At 38.2% G+C, this 20412-nt stretch overlaps 1 protein-coding gene across 1 annotated transcript in view; it reads right to left on the bottom strand.

The window, feature by feature from the left end:
• LOC136872512 (calcium and integrin-binding protein 1) overlaps window positions 1-20412 on the bottom strand; it is a 54677-nt gene that overhangs the window by 21507 nt on the left and 12758 nt on the right. Inside the window, exon 4 of the mRNA XM_067146326.2 lies at window positions 13590-13788. Within this exon, the coding sequence (XP_067002427.1) occupies window positions 13590-13788 (199 nt within the window). The remainder of the gene's footprint in view (window positions 1-13589; window positions 13789-20412) is intronic.

Here is a 20412-nt window from a genome sequence, read left to right on the forward strand (position 1 = left end):
TTGCCTTACTATGGATAGGAATACCATATTGTAAGTTGTAGCATGAATGATCCTGAATTATGATACATCGTACACTCTGTCGTGTGAATCTAAGCGGTCGCAGGCAAATGTTTTGCAGATAGATTTAGGCATGGATTATACCCATGTTAATATAGTGTCATTATGAAGAAATTTCAGTTTAATTCATGGTTTCAAATATATGTTAGAAGGAGTCGGTAATAACAGTTGCGTGATTTAGAATCATCTACGATTGTATTCTTATGTTAAACGTAGTGTTTGCGAATGAAATTGTGATGTTGTTGCGATTATTTGGTGTTAATAATGATGTTAAGATGTACAGTCTTTGTAATGTGAAGTGCCTGAGTATATTTCTTAATGAAATGAGAATTCGTGAGCATGACTTGTGAGTAATATGATGAAGGGTTTATTGTGATAGGGTCGTCAAAATATGTAAATGATTATTGTTATATGGGTCGTCATGAATGTGTCATTGGGATTATGCATTTTATTGACTGATGCGATGTAGAGGTCCTGATGAGATTTATTGTAGTGGATACTGAATTAGTCGTGCGTACGGATTTGATTTTGCTGATATGAATGGTAATCACTTAGGCATAAGGCGATAGTTGCAATAATACCATATTTACTCGCGTATTAGACCCCTTTTTTTTTCCACTTTTACAGTCAAAAAATGCGAAGGGGGGTCCAATATGCGATAACGTCAAATTTCGTGCAGTGAACACATGACTTCTAGGCTATAAATTGTACACGTAAACATTCTACACTATTCTTTAATAAACTTATGGAGGTATTCTGCGTTTTACTGGCTATTTTCGTTCGAAAATTTATAAATTTAAAAAGACAATGGTGAACATGACTTTTAGGCCTACATATATTTTAAATATAATCAATCACTTTTATTTACTGTATTAAGCAATATTAACACAAAATAATGAAAAAGAACTTAATGGCCAGTCATTTGTCACTGTCAGTTGTATTTGATAGTTCGGGAAACACGCGAGCATCGTCGTACCTACGTTACCAACGCTCAGCTGATGCAATACGACCGCGGAGCACAGCCCGCATAAAATGTAATACTGTACTCCAAAAGATAATTATTCATGAGGTAAAATAAATTCACAAAATATACACTTACTAACAACATCCGGCACTAAAATGAGAATACAAGAATAAAAGAGAGTGAGGAAATAACAAATTACGGTACTTACAGTTAAGGGAGGTTATGGTGTACAAAAGAAACACTCCACTGATCCGAGACTCAAGTAACTTTCTTGCCACGTGTATTTCCCGGAATAAACGAGACATGGTACACACAGAACTAGATACACTAACCAACACACAAATATCAATAAAACTACAGCTACAATAAACTATTAAACGCATAAAAAACTACGTTATTGCACTAATGCTGTGAACTACGCTATCCTAGAGAGATGAAGACTAGAAGTAATATAACAATTTAAAAAACACAAATTACTGATGAAAATGTTCAAGATCGCAAACCGTATCGGCAGCTAATAGTGCTAAAGCTACGGAAATAGACATCTCTTAACTATAAGACAGACGTATCACACGATTTTGGTGTGAGCTTGAATCGGGCGGGTCGGACGGACGAACCTTGAGCTCTCTCAGTGTAGAAAGCTGCGGTGAGTGGAGAGTTTCACTTCCGCCTCTCTTCCTGCAGGGAGGCCAACCAGCCGGCAATGGAACCAACAGTAACAAAGTTCGTCATATTGACATATATAAGGTTAAGAATTCAAAGCATATTTTCATAAACCGCCATTTGCATCACAAGTACTGATTATATCAGCTTTTACGGGACATTTTAAGTCTCAATTCATTCACTGATGGCCGATTGCGAGTCTACGAAGGAATACTCGCACCGTATTTTCTGACATGTTGGCAATTTTCCAAGACACAGACACACGTACTGTGATAGTCTGTAGTTGGAAAGTCGAGAATAAAAAAGTAGTAGGCCTATTTCTCCGTTTACGCTAATCCACCTATGAACTCGGACAATATTCTGTGATGCTGGTACCGTACTGCTGTAGTGGCTGTCGCAGATAAAGCTGTCAGCTCCGATTGTGCCGATCTGGCAAAAGGCAGCTGAGGGCTCAAGAAAATGTGCGCAAACTTGTACACACATTTGTACGACGTCATCAGAGCTGCAGTACAGCTTGTAGTACCCGCTACGAAGTGGAATCGTTTATTGGTCTCAGCTGAATTTCGTTACGGGGTCTAATATGCGAGATTTATTTTTTTCCATTCTCTTGGTCTCAAAAAGCCAGGGGGGTCTAATAGGCGAGGGGGTCTAATACACGAGTAAATACGGTATTTCGAGGCCACTGATAGTATGATCATCTAAAATGTATTAATTAAATACAGTGTAGGTGACTGCGCACAGTATTGGAATGACACAAGATCTTCACGAATTAATGATACTATATAGTTGAGAACCATGTCACAAAATGGAATGTGTGATCTTCATTTATATATGTGAGTAGATTAATTTTTCTTGCTAGCTGAATTTCTTCTTATAAACTACTGAGTTGCCACTTAGAGCTGACATAGTTTTTACAGGTTGATTTCACGGAGGACACCAGAGTTGCAGAGTCATCATAGTTTTGAACCATTGTAGTTGATGATTATGTTTTCAAATGTCCATTATTTAGGTGCAGATGCCGATGGAGCTCAGAAGAAATCAATTTAATTTCCTATTTGTTCTGTGTTATTATTTGAAGAATTACGATGTTGTCTTATGTTATTCGATCATTTTCTTGATCTAAACAATAATGATGAGCAGAGGTTACCGGTGCGTTCAAGTTCTTAGATAGATTTTTGACACAATAAGCGATTATTTAAACATAATAACGGGATGTTGAGATATTTGAGTCAGTGAATAGGTGTGCCAAGCCAACAAGAATCAATGATTTTTAACCATCAGTTTGAAGATGAATGTGGTGAATGATGGAATTGTTTTAAATTTTAAGCCTTCAGCATTGTGATATTGACTTTACTTTGATTTTTCTGATTAATTTGAAGTTGTCATTGATGTTGTGAATGAAATATTGGCAAGAGTCAGAAGTTAAGATTGTTTCTTTTTAGTTAACATAACATTCAATCATTTCCAACATCCATTTGTGTTGCTTTTTATTTTCCTTAAGCATTGTAGCTGATTTTTTAAACATTTTTTTAGTCATTAAACAGAAAATCCTTCCATAAAAGTTATATTTTCGGTATTCTCATTTGATAGTGTAAGGTACGTCAAGATGATAGCCTAGATTAAGATATTAATTACCAATCGTCTTCTCACGTCAGACGAATCAACTTAAATCCAACCATACGATTCTTTGACCCAACGCAACGAACTTTCACGTCCCTTGAGTGGAACCTCTTGTATCTCCACGTGACACCGGCCGAGGCGTAACTTTAATATCAAGAACCTTGAACTTGGAGATGCGTGAAAGGTCAGAATCACAACACCCATGTGCAGATTTTCAGTGTGAATTTTCTCGAAACATCCTTCCCCTGTGATGGCATTTTCCCTTTCTGAACCATACGAGTTTCCAATGTAGATGTGCTCAACGTAAGCCTGAATTTCCTTTGATTTTTCCTATCCAGACTAAAAGCTCTTTCCGTGGGAGAGTTATTGTCAGATACACTTAATATGCAAATACAAATATTATCTAAGGTTTCATAATGGAGAAGAGCTCTTTCAATCACAATGAATTTTCAACCCTCACAGGTAGCAAAAGGAAGTGACGACCAAAGAACTGTTGCCAACTCAAAAGCGCTGAAACGATGAGGGTTGAGGAGTAATTCTCGAAAGGATTCATTTTTCCTGCTTTCGTCTTTTGTCCCCTAGAAAATTATTTTTTGTGATATTGTCGTTTTTTCGTAATAATTTCCCCTTTGATCGTAATGCCATAATCGTGGGGTGAAATCCGTAATAGTTGGCACCTCTGGATACGGAACCCCTGGCAGACGACTCCAAGCAGTCCAAGACATAACCGGATAACAACCAGTACACTGGGCAAATGAAGGCAGCCAATAGGCAAGTAGCTTTACATCTCTATTTTTACCTTATTAATAACAACAATAATGCCATTTATTTAATGCCTGTTCTAACTGCCAATGAGGTACTAGACAGAAGTTGTTTAGTATCCTCAAAAGCAATAACATGGAACTGTCAGATTTTTTTATATATTTATTTTTTTGCTGGTTGCTTTACATTGCACCGACATAGACAGGTCTTATGGCAATGATGGCACAGGAAAGGCCTAGGAATGGGAAGGAAGCGGCCGTGGCCTTAATTAAGGTACAGCCCCAGCATTTGCCTGGTATGAAAATGGGAAATCATGGAAAACCATCTTCAGGACTGCCGACAGTGGGGTTCGAACCCACTATCTCCCGGATGCGAGCTCACAGCTGCGCGCTCCTAACCACACAGCCAACTCGCCCGGTCTGTCAGCTTTAAACACTTTTAAATGGTATCAAATTCAGCCAGCATTAAACATATAAATCGATTCGGCAGTTTTATTTTAAACGCTCGTAAAGACCAAAAGTAAATGTGCCGACCCAATCGGGACAGCACTTGTGAGCCTCTATATATTAACATTTTTGCCTCATTTATGGCTTATTACCAGTAAACATGCACAATAAAATAGGAAATAATGAGAAACCACCCTTCGTTCAAAATGGCACTTACGTGGGAGGTTGCCAAATGTAGCGTGGCAACTAACGTGTTAAACTTGAGCGTAATAATTACCAAGAAATCATCAGGAAAGTGTGTCTCCAGGCAATTTTTCTTTGTGCAAATTAAGTCTGATAACCTTAGGTTTGTGGAAGCATAACTGTAATTATTTGATCCTATATTTGAGAAACCAGTATACTCTGTTCCATAAAATCCAATGAGGCTTGCAATAAAATGAAGGAGATAATTACTCTCTGTACAAGCGTATGTAGTACCTATCTTCTGAAAGTTTCAAATAACAATCATCATCATAATTTCCCCTTGTCCATCTGACGAATGGGGGCAAATATGGTTCTACTCCACTTTGACTTGACTCTCCAACATTCCTCATCCAACAGTGTTCCAATCCAGGTTCTATTGCCATATGCTGTTCTTCACAGAATCTATCCATTATAATCTTGATCTTCCCCATCCTCTTTTCCCCGTCACCTGTCTTTCCAATGCTTGTCTTGGCAGTCTTGCTTCTTTCATCCGCTTGACATGTTCAAAACACCTCAATCTGTTCTATTCCAGATTGTCACTTAGTTTGTGCACATTTAGCTCTTTTCATTTGTCTTCATTTCTCAGTCTACCTCTGCTTCTCTTCTGTACCATGCTTCTCAGGAACTTTATTTCAGTTGCCTGTACCCTAATTTCATCTCTCTGAGTCATTATCCAGATTTCTGCTGTACATGTCATGATAGGTAAGTAGTATTCATTGTACATTACTTCTTTTACCATCACTGGTACATCATTATTCCATATTAACCTCCACACCTGGCGGTAAAAGGCACTTCCCAGTTGTATCCTACTAATTTCCATATCCCGTCTTCCATTTTCTGTCACTTCACTTCCCATGTATTTAAAGTGTTCTACTATTTCCAATTCTTTGTCTCCAATTATGATAGCTCCTTTTCCTTTTTTTAATTCTATACTCATCACTGTCTTGCTCTTCTCCATATTGATCCTCAATCCCCACTGTTCAATCTTATTCAGTATATTCAGCTGTTGTTGTACCACCTCATCTTCCCAGATCACATCATCATCATCTGCAAACATCATTACATTCATTATTTTCCCTCTATAATCTTCTCCTGGAGGAGGCTCATATACCACACCCAGGAAACTGGAGATGGTTTAGGATGATGATGATGATGATGATGAATCTTCTCCTGCTGCCCTTACGATGTCATCCATCACCATTATGAACAGTGACAATATACTCCCTTGTTTTAGCCCATTGTGAATTCCAAACCATTCTGTTCTACCCACTGCTGTCTTCACACAGCTGTAACAGTTATCATATACTGCTTTTATCATTGTTATTAGTTCCCTGCCAATGCCCTTGTATGTCAGGCTTTCCCAAGCTTTTGTTCTCAGGATGCTGTGGTATGCCTTTTCTAAGTCTATAAAAGTCATTATCCTTCCCATATTCCCAGCTCTTTTCCACAATCTGTCTTAGAATGAAAATGGATTCTACTGATGGCTTTCCACTTCCAAATCAAAATTGCTCCTCTTGCAATTAATTTTCTACCTCTAATTATTCTTTCCAATATCCTTTCCACTATAATGGCAAGTGGGAGATGACTATGATGCCTCTGTAATTTACTGCATATCTTATCTTCTTTCTTGAATATTGGTATTATAATCCCCTTTTCCCCATCCTCAAGCAGTTCTCTCTCTCTCTCTCTCTCTCTCTCTCTCTTCATACACACGTGAGTATTCTATGATCCATTGGAGTCTCAGCAGTTCTGCACTCTACTTCATCTATTCCCATCTTCATATTTTTAATTGCCCATTCCATCTCTGTAATATCAGATTCCTTCTCTGTTACTTCTTCTGTTCTTCCTGCCTGGATATCTTCTCTACATGTCTGGTTTATCACGTTCAGCAGTTCACTAAAATATTTCCATCTGTTCATTATCTCTTTTGGTTATGTCAGTATTGCTTCTTTATTCTTCACAAATCCTGTGTTCAATGTTTCATTCCTACAGTTTCTTATAATTCCAAATAATCTTCTTTACTTCCTGGATGAATGTTTCCCAGCTTTTCTTGGGCTACTACTTTTCTGAAAACTCTTTTTGCTTCCATGTATATGACTCTACTCTCTTCATTCTTTTGTGTTTTCTATTATTTCCAAGTTTTTCCTTTTCCTTTACTTCATCTTCCACTCTATCATTCCACGATGTTGTCCCTTTCTCTCTTACCTTTTTTGATGTTCTGCCCCATGTTTTCTCTGCACACCTTCCAAAATGCACTCTTGAAGTTATTCCATTCCTGTTCAACACGACTAATATCTGTTCTTGGAATCAGTTTTAATTTCTGAACCTCCTTTTCCTTCAATCTCCAGACCCTAATCTTTCTTTCTCTTTTCTTCTTGTAGTTCTGTGACCTTACCAATTTTCAAATATATACATCAGAACTCTGTAAGAGATTAGCCAGGGTGTGGTATCTGTTGCAGAAACTGAAAACCTGCATCAGTCGGGATATGGTACTTGCAACCTATCGTGCTTTCTTTCACCCTCATACACTGTATGGGATCAGGTTATGGGGCAATTGTCCTTCATCAAATAATGTATTTATTTGGCAGAAAAAGGGAGTCCATCTAATTGCTGGATTAAAATTTAGAGATCCCTGTAAAACTTCCTTTGTGAGCCTACAAATTATATTCTTACAAATATTATGCATGTGAAAGAGAATCTTTCCGAATTTAAAGAAAGATCTACCGTTCACATGCACGACATAAGATACAAGAATGATCTGGATACTCCTTACTCCAGGCTTAGTAAAAGCACCAACAGCCACTGTTATCAACAGCTTAAGATGTACAATAAGCTTCCACTACCTGTTAATAGTGCATTTAACAGGGTACTGTCACAATTTTTAAGGAAAAAGGCATTTTATGGTGTAGAAGAGTATCTAGAATGTGGTATTTCAAAAACTGACCTACTATAGGTAGCTAAAATAATTTTTCTAATTATTCAGGCATTATGGCTAAGATATTGTCTATAGATTATTTTTTTAAATACTGACAATACCTAGTGTACATTTTCTGTACTTGATAGTGGAAGCAATAAAATATCTAAAAAATATCAAACTTGCTATCAATGCTCTTTAGTCATCCCCATAAGATCTTTCCAATGTCCTTTTTCCACTGATAAGTAATCAATCAATGTTTTCTTTCTTCTGTCTCTCGATCCATACCTGGTGATTTTCTGGCTATTTTTCTTCCTGAACCATGTGTTTCCTCTCATTAGTTGGTTCCTCTGTCAGAAGTCCATTAAAATATCCCCTTCTTGATTCTTGTTGCCATATCCATATGGACCCAGAATCTCTTCTCTTCCCATTTGTCCAATCAGATCTCCCATTATAATTACTTCCCTGTCATCTATATATTTCTCTATTTCTTATGGTAATTGTTCTGTGTTCTTTTCTTTATTTCCAGTTTCTGGAGTATATACCTGGAACAGATCTTGTGCTCTTGTCTCAAACTGTACCCTTGCAATGATCATTCTGCCATTGATCACCACCTCCTCCACATATTCCAGCACATCCTTTCTACTGATCATCCTACTCCATTTACTGCATCCTGTCCTCCACTGTAAAACATCCTGTACCCTTTCTTCTGTTTTCTTTCCTCTCTTCCTCTCCATTTAGTTTCACTAAGACCACGGATGGATTTGTCACCCCTCTTTCATGAACTCTATCAGCTCTTCCATCTTGTCTGTTAGGGTTAGGATGTTGACTGTCCCAATCTGGATACACTGTGGTCACCCACTTCGCACAGCTCTTCCAGTACCTGAAGAACTGCGCATCACTCACAGGGAATGCCCTGTTGAAGCCGTTGGTCCTCTTATGGGGTAGCGTTATTTTGTGCCGCCCGACACTTGGCACACAGTCACTGGCTGTACAGTCTACTCTAATACCGTAGTGGACTTGATGATCAGCCAGACATTATCAAATAACCATGTGATTTGCAGTTCCCTCCTATGGAACCATTTAGTATAAAAATACTCAAGTATAAATCTGCAAATAAATACAGTAAAACCTCGTTAATTCGAAGTCGTTGGGACTCAAAAATCGGACTTCGAAATACGTGATTTCGAATTAACCGCTAATTCGCAATTCAGAGGTACCTACTCTTGCCGCGTTACAAAATGTTCTAAGGTCCGTTATTGCATGCAGTTAACCTTGATTCACAATTTATACCTTTCATAAACCATGAAAAAAGAACTATTTCCAAAATGTATCCAAGAAGGTGCATTTACAGTATTCAAAAAATGCACTTGGACATCTCACTGGCAAACATAACTTCACGCAACGAAAGGAAGAGAAAAAAAAAGCATGATTCAAAGACGAGGAGAAATTGTACTGGCTCCCATTTGCAAGTGCTTTATTTATTGGATTACTATACTGTATGCATTTTATATGCCTTGTATTTACACAGAAAGTACCCGATGCCCTTATACATTGGTGTTCGGTGTTAAAATCGAACTTCCTATGACTCTATCCTTGTACGATTTCCTGCCATGGCACTTCTCTCGTACTTCAGAAATGTAAACACTTGCCGCGTCACAATGTGTTCTAAGACCCATTAATACATGCAATCACCCCAATTCACAGTTTAAACCTTTCAAATGCCATGGAAAGAACTATTTCCGAAATGTGTCCAACAGGATGCATTTACAATGTTAAAATAATGCACTTGGATAAATCACTGAAAACATAACCTCACGCAACGAAAGGAAAATAAAACACAATTCGAAGACGAGGATAAATTATGGTGGTTCCCCTGTGCAAATGCATTATTTTTTGGATTTTTGTACCGTTTCCATTTGTAGATGCTTTGTACTAGCATGGAAAGTGAGCGACGTCCTTAAAACACTGTGGCTTATCGAACTTTCCTATGACGAGGGGACAAAGTTTCTTGCTTCCATGTGCATTGCAACACACTACAATGACCCCATCCACGACCTTTGTACGATTCCCCGGCTGGCACTTTCTCCTTTAAAATAATAAGACCGTTTGGGCTCGCATTAAAATAAAGCAATGCAGTTTCGTCAGCAATGACAATATTGTTCAGTGCCTACGAATTTATTATATGAGCCACGTTTTTTCGTCAACTGTCGGCATCGCCAGTGTTCGCGGATTCTGTTTTTCCGCACGCTGCCCGTTGCATGATATTATAGCGTTCCTTAAATGAATACAATAGAATTCCGATTTCATTCAACTTAGCAATCATGAAGCGCACTGTAGACCCACCGAAGTGAGTGTAAGTGCGGATAGCTACCCCTCCACGTTCCGGAACACGCATTCTATTATGACGCGAATAAATTTTGAGTTGAAATTACTCCGTAACATAACTTACTATTGTTTTAAACTGTACAGGCAGTTTCGAATTACAAGTCTTAATTTCGGTAATGGGGCCGACATTGTACTTCGAATTACGAATTATCCGTATTTCGAATTAAACCATTTAAATAACATGCAAAACTGTATCTTATGTTTCCGGGAACGAGACCTTCTTCGAATTAGGCAGGATTCTGAATTAACCGATTTCGAATTATCGAGGTTCTACTGTAATATGAGTTTCTCAGAAGGGAACAGGACAGCAATATTTTGTGAGGAAATAATGATATTTGGTATACTTCCTCTAAAGGTCTTGATAAAACTGTAGTGCTGATATTTTACCCTAACAGAAATTCCTTAATCAGCAACTAAATCTATTAACTGTGGTTTCTCACTTTTGTGTGTTCTTATATGCAGGTATACTCTGAACATTATACCTTCTAAACTGACGTTTTGGCTAATGTTGGCTCTATCTGGGGGCTGTGCATGGAAACATAGACATCCAGCCAATCCCAAACAGCCATTCATCTATATATATAAAATTAAGAGTTTTGTCTGTACATTGCTCAAAATTTAAAAAGGATGGTATTTCTGTATCAGTCGTGTCCACAGTAACAAGGAAATGCATTTTTTAATTTTCCGTAATTTCTGTCTGTCTGTATGTATGTATGTACACGCATCACGAGAAAACGACTGAAGAGAATTTATTGAAAATCGGTATGCAAAGTCGGGGAATAAGTCGCTACAATCTAGGCCATAAATAATTTTATTGACGATGAGGGAAATGGTAGTTTAGGAGAAGGCCTAAAAGTAAATTATGAAATATTTATGTCATTAATGGTTTTATCTTGATGAAAATCGGTATACAAAGTTGAGAAATAAGTTGCAATAATCTAGGTCATAAAAACCTTTATTCATGCTGAGTGAAATGGTAGTTTAGAGGCAGGCCTAACATTTAATTCTCAAATATTTATGTTATTAGTGGTCGTATCTTAATGAAAATCGGTGGGCAAAGCCGGGAAATACGTCACTATAATCTAGGCTATAAAATTGTATTTGTGCTGAGAAAAATGGTAGTTTAGGGGAAGGCCTATAATTTAATTCTCAAATATTTACGTTATTAGTGGTCCTATCTTAATGAAAATCCGTAAGCAAAGTTAGGGAGTAAGTCGCTATTATCTAAGCCATAAATGATTTTATTCACGCTAAGTGAAATGGTAATTTAGGGTAAGGCCAAAAATTTAATTCTCAAATAATTATGTTGTTATTGGTTGTATCGATAAATACTACGTAATTAAAGTTATACAGTATTGAATTTCCGATCATTTATGTCTTACACATTGTTACTGTACCGCCTATGATCACAGAGATATTCATGAAATTGAATTTTTGTTACTAAGTCTATATCAGCACCGGGTCACAAGATGGTAAACAGAATTTAATGAAAATTGGTATGTAAAGTCGGAGAATAATGAACTACAGTCTACGCTATAAATATTTTTTTAAGACACCCTAATATCACAGAGTCGAAAGAAAACTAAATGCGAAGGCCTACAATATAGAAAGCTCATAAAATTTATCAACAATAACTTTGCATTGACAGTTGTTTGTTGTAATGTGCTTTGTGTCTGCTGTTGCCACTTATCTCCGATAGATAGGATTACTGCTGCGTACCGTATATTTTTAAAAATTTGCTTTACGTCGCACCGAAACACATAGGTCTTATGGCGACAATGGGATAGGAAAGGACTATGAGTGTGAAGGAAGCGGCCTTGGCCTTAATTAAGGTACAGCCCCAGCATTTGCTTGTATGAAAAAGGGGAAATAACAGAATGCCATCTCCTGGGCTGTCGTCAGCGGGGTTCGAATACACTATCTCCCGGTTGCAAGCTCACAGATGAGTGCCCCTAAGCACACACCAACTCGCCCGGTCGTACCGAGTGTAACAGCCTGCCTGAATATTGGCGGGAAGTAGCTGGGGAGTTAGGTAACTTTCATCTTTAGCATGCCATTCCTCTGGTTCATAAATTTTCTGATACTACTGGTATGTAACACACTGGTTCATCATAGCATTCGAGCTATTCAATTCCTACTCTGAGGCACTGCTTGGAATGAGCAGTGTGCACATTTAACGGAATAAGGGAAGAGGAGTGTTCACGACTGTCCGCGGCCTGGTCATTCCAGCTCAGGAACTTTGGATGTTAGATCAGCACTGTAGTACTGTTCGTTAAAAGTGAGAAAATGTGTGGTTTTTCATTTGATCAAGTGTTTTATATGATAACATTGCTTTTAATCGCTACATTCCTACTGACTTCAGTTAGGAAAACCACAAAGTCAGTCTTGCTGAGAATCAAGTAGCGAAGCACGGGTACATAAGCTAGTAATTTAATCATTTAATTTTAATAATTTTATTAATTTAATCATTTAATTTCATCGATTGCAAATATTAATGATGATCCATAAGTAATTGGTTATAATGCATAGGTCCATCATTTAATGCAGTTTCTCTTTGCAAGGTCAAGAAGTAAATAACAGTTCAAATTGGTTCATGGTGTGGGTTACTGTAGCCATGTCCTAGTATAGCTTTATATCGGTTGAGCACGATCTTCAAACCTAGTTGCCAACTTAATTGTGTACATCACCACATGGTTTAGCTACCTCACTTGGCGTATATGGTATTTGGTACGGTTTGCAATCTTTTGCATTTTCTTCAGTAATTTGTGTTTTTCATATTGTCATTTCTAGTCTTTATCTCTCTAGTATAGTATAGCGTAGTTTACAGTTTAGCATAGCATAAATTAGTAAAATAGGCTAGTTTTTTTAATAGGTTTAATAGTACAGTGTAACTGTAATTTTATTTTCATCTGTGTGTTAGTGTATAGTTCATCTGTGTGTAACATGTCTCAGTGTAGTTTGTGAAGGACAAACGTCATGAATGTGACTCTGAGATCAGCAGAGTGTTCCCTTTGTAGGCCATAACCTCCTTCCTGTGCCAGCCATTGAATGAATAAATGAGCCTGTAGTGTCCCATGAAGGACAAAGGCTTCTCTCGGGACAGGGAGTTCTGTTCAATTGATCTACGAGTAAAGCCATGCGGAGCATAGGTTATATCACAACTTTATTTCATAACCTTGAACACCTAATCTGGAGTGCTACAAAGTCCAGTTTTGAGAGATTCTGGAACTTTAACAGGTCTAAGCAATGTGAATGCTCTAACAGGAAGTCTTTGTACTACTGAATGAGTAGAAACATGATTGGCATAGTTCTATCAAAGGTAAATTTGCACCAATAGTAAAAACTGAACATGAAAACTTCTCAAATTTCTTGGATGACAATTGTAATAGAAAAGACTTACACGATTCTTACTGAAAAATGAACATGAATTAATTAAAATGTTAGTCCTGCTTTCTCTGACCAATACGCATATCAAAATTAAGAGGTGTAAGTCAACAATGAATTATATATGTTGACAGTAAAACATGCTTACCTAGCAAAGTCTGAAGACTTTGAGATTATGTGTTCAAACTCTGCAAAAGACAGAGCCCCATCATCATCCAGATCAGCTTCATCGAGCAGATTTTGAATTAGATGCTGCATGTCTTGTTCACTCAAGCGTTGTTGACCTGTCAAGCGATCGACCACCTGCCGCAAGTCAGCAACACCCAGCATGTCATCTCCATCAAAATCTGGAGACAATCACATGATTACATCGATATGAAACTACATGCTTCTCTTTTATATGTAAACTAGCATTAGCTCTACTCTTCACTGCACATACAAACAGCAATAAGTTTTAAGAGAGAAGTTCAACAAAAAATGCATGTTACAAATGGAAACGACTAGGTTACACAATAATGTTATTAATAAACAGTGGAACCAGGTCCATAATGTTCTTCATACTGCCGTAGATTTATCAAGTGTTTTGTTCTGAAGCACATGACTTCAATTTTTGAAGAAAATAATTCAAACTGGGTAAAATTATTTGGCCTCTTAAAATTGTTGATGTCAACGAACAACTTGCAACCTTTTTCTAGGAACAATTTCCATATATCAACAAGTGTGACTGTCTTTCTCTAGATTTACTAGCTAGAGAATGGAATGCACAGCAAAAGCAAAATTAACTGTATTAGGCGAGTTGAAAAGAAAAGTGAGAAAGAAACTGTTACTTGGTAGCCTCCACCCAACAACCATAAACACAACATTATTTTAATTTCAACCATTAAAAACTATTTTTAAAATTTGGCTCCCAGACCTTAAGTCACTTCCTTTTGTCTCCCCTAATACTGCCATATACCTATCAGTCACCAAATCATCCACAAGTTTATTAAAGTTCACATACTGTATATCCAGGATCAAAAAGAGTTCTTGAATATAATGTCCATAGGCGCATAGGTAACAGATATTTCACTCATTGTGTATATGTGGTAACAAACATTTTCGGAGTGATGCAAGTGTGTAATGGACTAGTGTAACTCGGAAACAATTCTCTAAACCCATGGGTAAATAGTGAAAATATCAAGCTTGATTAGTAGATAGTGGAGGTGGTATTATTATTATTATTATTATTATTATTATTATTATTATTATTATCTACGTAGTTATGCACGACAGGTTGTCAGTACGGACTTTACTTGGTATCAATCATGGCTGTATCATTTATTATTTGTGTGCTGTATGATCTGCTTTTGTGTAACAGAACATGTGAGGTTATGTCATGATACTTCTGCTGTATGTTCATCTGTGAACATGACAGGAGATATGAACTCAATTTCTTGTCATCCAACAATAATGAATTGTAAATATTTTGTTTATTGTGGAAATTAACTGTTTGATTTAATGAACATCACATTATGGCGTACTTCATTTCAACTTTTTTTTTTAAAACAAACTTTTAGTCCACAGTTCTCTACGTCTTCTTCTTCTCCAAACCTTATCCATGCAATGGATCATTGTCCTCCATCTGCTTCTCACATCTCCCTGGAAATACAAAAGGTGCAGTGTTGCTTCTGAGGATTCCTTAGCTCTTTGCCCTGATCCACTATGATGCCTCATGCAGGTTATCATCACAGTGGGCTCGCCACACATGAAGGCATTTTATACCTAACTGCCAGGTTTCAAAGATGCCGTGCCTAATGTGACAACAGACACCTTTTCTGGTCTAGAACAGATGCTCCCTGCTGGATTTCAAAGCCATTTCTTCCACTGAGCAACAAGCATCCAACTAAAGCAGCTCCTACATCTGAAGCCATTGGCCCCTTTAAAGAGTCGGATTATTTAGTCGACGGCGAGTCCCTGGCTGTACAGTTTACTCCATCCCATAGCAGGTAACCCTTTCAAATTGACAGGAAAAACGGCAACACGAAGAACTGGAGAACGACGACACATACAATGCAAGGTATGTACCAATGCCAATGTTGAAAATGTTTTTTAAAAAAAGGGGTGCCAATAAAATGTATACACACTTGACAGGGGATATTTATTTAATATATTAAAAAGCTGGACAAAAAAACCAGTAATGTGTAGTATGATTTTCTGTAAACAAATAGACTGTATTTTTAGGTAGGTATGTATCTATATATATATATAATTAGGCATTTACTTTATGTCAAGTAAGTTATGTGAAATTCAACTCGCGTGCAGGTATTTCCTCTAGTGCGTGCCGTGCACCACGGCAGCACACACTAATTTCTTGCATTGCATTCAGACAGAAGATTGTGTTAAGTTGTTGTGTAGTTAATCTACAGTAGTAGAGGCACGTCAGTGTTAGAAAACTGAGCAAAAAGCACGGGTACGTTATGCTAGTGCTGCTATACAACAGGCAACAACAAACAAATGAAGCCAAGATTATCATATGATGTTCTGTAAACAGATGTGACTCGCATGACATTATGCTAGTGTTGCTGGAACGAAATGAAGCCAAGATTATCGTTTGAACAGCGGAAAGTAATTTTGAAGTGGTACTGGAAAACCGAGAATGTTGTTGAAGTTCAACGGCAATGGAGACGTGTGTACAGAACATGTGTACAACAGGAGTGACAACTGCATGCATTCGAGACAAATTTGAAACTCTTGGTACCATATGTGATGTTCACAAGGACAGATCTGGGAAACCTCGCACAGCAACAAGCCCCACGTCCTCGACTATGGTTTTTGAACACTTTGACCACTCACCGCAGGAATGTACAAAGCAATGTGTGCGTGAGACTGGGATTAGCAGAACCAGCATACACAGTATTATTAAAACACCAAAAATGAAAATTTTCACCCCAAGAATTTTGCATGCATTAAATGGAGATTACCCTAATCAGAAAATTCAGTACTGTGAGTGGTTTCAGAGCATGGTGCAAGAGAATGAGGCCTTCATAAGGAAAGTTGTTTGGTCTGATGAGACACAATTTTAGGTTAAATGGAACTGTTAACAAGCATAACTGCGTCTACTGGTGTACAAACAATCCACAAGTTTTTATGGAAAAGGCTGTTAATTTACCTGGAATTAATGTTTTGATGTGGGTTATAATCTAGGGGTCTAATTGGACCATTCATTTTTAGGAACAGTAACTGGCCAAGTGTACCTGAACATGATATGCACATCCATCTTACCCACCATTCACAGACTCTATGGAAATAAGGAATATCACTTCCAACAGGATGGTGCATCACCAAGATGTCTCTGGGTAACTTTAATGACAATTTTCCAGGGCACAGGATATGATGAAGAGGTCCAATTGAGTTTCCACCGCATTCTCCAGATCTAACTCCATTGGAGTAGTTCTATCTATGGGGGAACACTTAAGGATGATGCACACAGTAAAAAACCAACTTACACTAGCAGCACTTCGCGAAAAATTGAAACGACATGTGCTGCAATCGCTGAGAACACTTTAGCAAACATTGCTCGATCAGTAGTTAAATGTAGTCAGGAGTGTATAGACGCCGATGGTGGGTATTTTGAACAACTGTCGTAACTGAAAAACTGGAAAAGTCAAAGACGATTAGTTGCTTATCATTTTCTGTTTGTGTGAATTCAGCTTCATTATGTTGACACATCCTCTGCAAACCATGTGGGGAGGTTTGCGTGTCCCAATGAACACAGATAGCTGAGCCGCAGGTGCAACCATATCGGATGTGTATCTGTTGAGAGACCAGACTAAGGAATGGTTCATTGAAAGAGGGGTAGCAGCCTTTCGGAAGTTGCAAGGGCTGCAGTCTAGATGATTGACTGGTATGGCCTTGTAATAATATTCAACATGGCTTAGCTGTGTTGATACTGCCACACGGCTGAAAGCAACGGGAAACTACAGCCATAACTAACTCCCTAAGACATACAGATCTCTCCATATGAATGATGCACTGAGGATGGCTTCCTCCCGAGTAAAATATTCCAGAGGTAAACCAGTCCCCCATTCGAATCTCTGGGTGGGAACTACACGACAGGGAGCGATCATCAGGAAGATTGATACTGATATTCTGCAAGTCGGAACGTGGAATGTTAGAAGTCTGATTCATTGTGGTAGGTTAGAGAATCTGAAAAGGGAGATGGATAGACTAAAGTTAGATGTAGTTGGTATAACTGAAGTACGTTGGCAGGATAAACAGGATTTTTGGCCAGGCAACTACCGAATTATCAACACAAAATCAAACAGGGGAAATGCAGGAATTGGTTTAATAATGAATAAGAAAATAGGGCAACAAGTAAGCTACTACGACCAGCACAGTGAAAGAATTATTGTCGTCAAGATAGACACCAAACCAATGCCCACCATAATAGTGCAGGTCTATATGCTTACTAGTTCAGCGGATGATGAGGAAATCGAAAGAATATATGAAGAGAGAGAAGATTTAATACAATATGTAAAAGATGACGAGAATCTAATTGTGATGGGAGACTGGAATGCAGTGGTAGACCAAGGAAGGGAAGGTAATACAGTAGGAGAATTCGAATTGGAGAAAAAGGAACGAAAGAGGAAGTCGATTGGCTGAATTCTACACTGATCATAATTTAGTCCTTGCCAATACTTGGTTCAAACACTACAAACGACGGCTGAATATGTGAACGAAACCTGGAGACACTGGAAGGTATCAAATAGACTTCATTATGATTAGGCAGAGATTCAGAATACAGCCCCATATCCAGAATCTGACATTTATAACCCTCGTACATATCTTTTGTGGCCGGATGTTATTTCAAATGAAGATCTATGGTAAGCAACTAATCGGCAGCCAATTGAAATGCAGATGAGGGTGAGAAAATGGCGCTGGATAGGACAAACTTTAAGGAAGCCCGCTGGAGCCATTGAAAAGACAGCGCTCGACTGGAATCCCCAAGGCACTAGAAAGCGTGGACGTCCAATGAAGACCTGGAAAAAGACGATCGACGAGGAATGTCTAACAGTGGGGAAAACCTGGAATGAAGTGAAGAGGTTAGCCAGCAATAGGAACAGATGGAAGTCTTTCATGGAAGCCCTGTGCTCCAGGAGGAGCAACAGGAAATAAGTCAAAAGTAAGTCAGAGATTCAGAAACCAGGTGTTGGATTGAAAAATTTTCCCGGCAGCAGACATGGACTCTGACCACAACTTGTTAGTCATGAAATGCCATTTGAAGTTCAAAAAATTGAAGAAGGGAAGGATTGTAAGGAGAGGGGATCTAGGCAAGTTGAATGAAAAGAGTGTGAGGGATTGTTTAAGGATCATGTTGCACAAGGACTGAATGAAAAGGCTGAAGGAAACACAATAGAGGAAGAGTGGACAGTAATGAAAAATGAATTCGGTAGAGCTGCTATAGAAATGTTAGGAAGGAAGAAAAGATCAACTGATAATCAGTGGATAACTCAGGGGATACTAGACCTGATTGATGAACAATGAAAATACAAGAATGCAACAAATGAAGAGGGCAGAAAAGAATACAGGCAATTAAAGAATGAAGTGGATTGAAAGTGCAAGGTAGCTAAGGAAGAATGGCTGAAGGAGAAGTGTAAGTATGTCGAAGGAGAAGTGTAAGTATGTCGAAGGTTGTATGGTCCTAGGAAAGATAAATGCTGCATACAGGAAAATCAAGGAAACCTTTGGAGAAAAGAAATCTAGGTGTATGAATATTAAGACCTCTAGGAAAAGGAGACAAAGAAGAAAGATGGCAGGAACATATCCAACAGTTGTATCAAGGTAAAGATGTAGATAATTTGGTTCTAGAACAAGAAGAGGCTGTTGATGCTGATGAAATGAGAGACCCAATTTTGAGGTCAGAGTTTGACAGAGCTGCGAGCAACCTAAATAGGAACAAGACACCTGAAATTGATGACATTCCCTCTGAATTACTGATTGGCTTAGGAGAAACCAGCATGGCAAGGTTATTCCATTTAGTGTGTAAGATGTATGAGACAGGAGAAGCCCCATCCGATTTTCGGCAGAATGTTGTTATACCTATTCCCAAGAATTCCCAAGGTGCGGTGTGAAAACTACCGCACCATTAGTTTAGTGTCTCATGCCTGCAAAATTTTAACACCTATTATTTACAGAAGACTTGAAAAACAAGTTGAAGCTGAGTTGGGAGAAGATCAATTTGGCTTCAGAAGAAATGTAGGAACATGTGAAGCAATCCTGACTTTACATCTGATCTTAGAGGATCGATTCAAGAAAGACAAGCCCATGTGCATGGCATTCCTAGATCTAGAAAAGGCATTCGATAATGTAGATTGGACCAAGCTATTTAAGATTCTGAAGGTGATTGGGATCAGATACCAAGAACGAAGAATTATCTACAATCTGTATAAAAATCAGTCTTCAGTGATAAGAATCGAGGGCTTTGAAAAAGCAGCAGCAATCCAGAAAGGAGTGAGGCAAGGCTGCAGTTTGTCCCCTCTCCTTTTCAATATTTACATAGAACAGACAGTAAAGGAAATCAAAGAGGAATTAGGAAAGGGAATCACTATCCAAGGAGAGGAAATCAAAACCTTGAGATTTGCCAATGATATTGTTATTTTATCTGCGACTGCAGAAGATCTCAAGAAGCTGCTGAATGGTATGGACAAAGTCTTGGGTAAGGAGTACAAGATTAAAATAAATAAGTCCAAAACAAAAGTAATGGAGGGCAGTCGAACGGAGGCAGGTGATGCAGGAAATATTAGATTTTTTAATTTATTTTTGCCATTTGCTTTACGTCGCACCGACACAGATAGGTCTTATGGCGATGATGGGACAGGAAAGGGCTAGGAGTGGGAAGGAAGCGGCCGTGGCCTTAATTAAGGTACAGCCCCGGCATTTGCCTGACGTGAAAATGGGAAACCATGGAAAACCATCTTCAGGGTTGCCGACAG

Source organism: Anabrus simplex, chromosome 4 (genome assembly GCF_040414725.1).
Source record: "Anabrus simplex isolate iqAnaSimp1 chromosome 4, ASM4041472v1, whole genome shotgun sequence".
NCBI classification, from domain to species: Eukaryota; Metazoa; Arthropoda; class Insecta; order Orthoptera; family Tettigoniidae; genus Anabrus; species Anabrus simplex.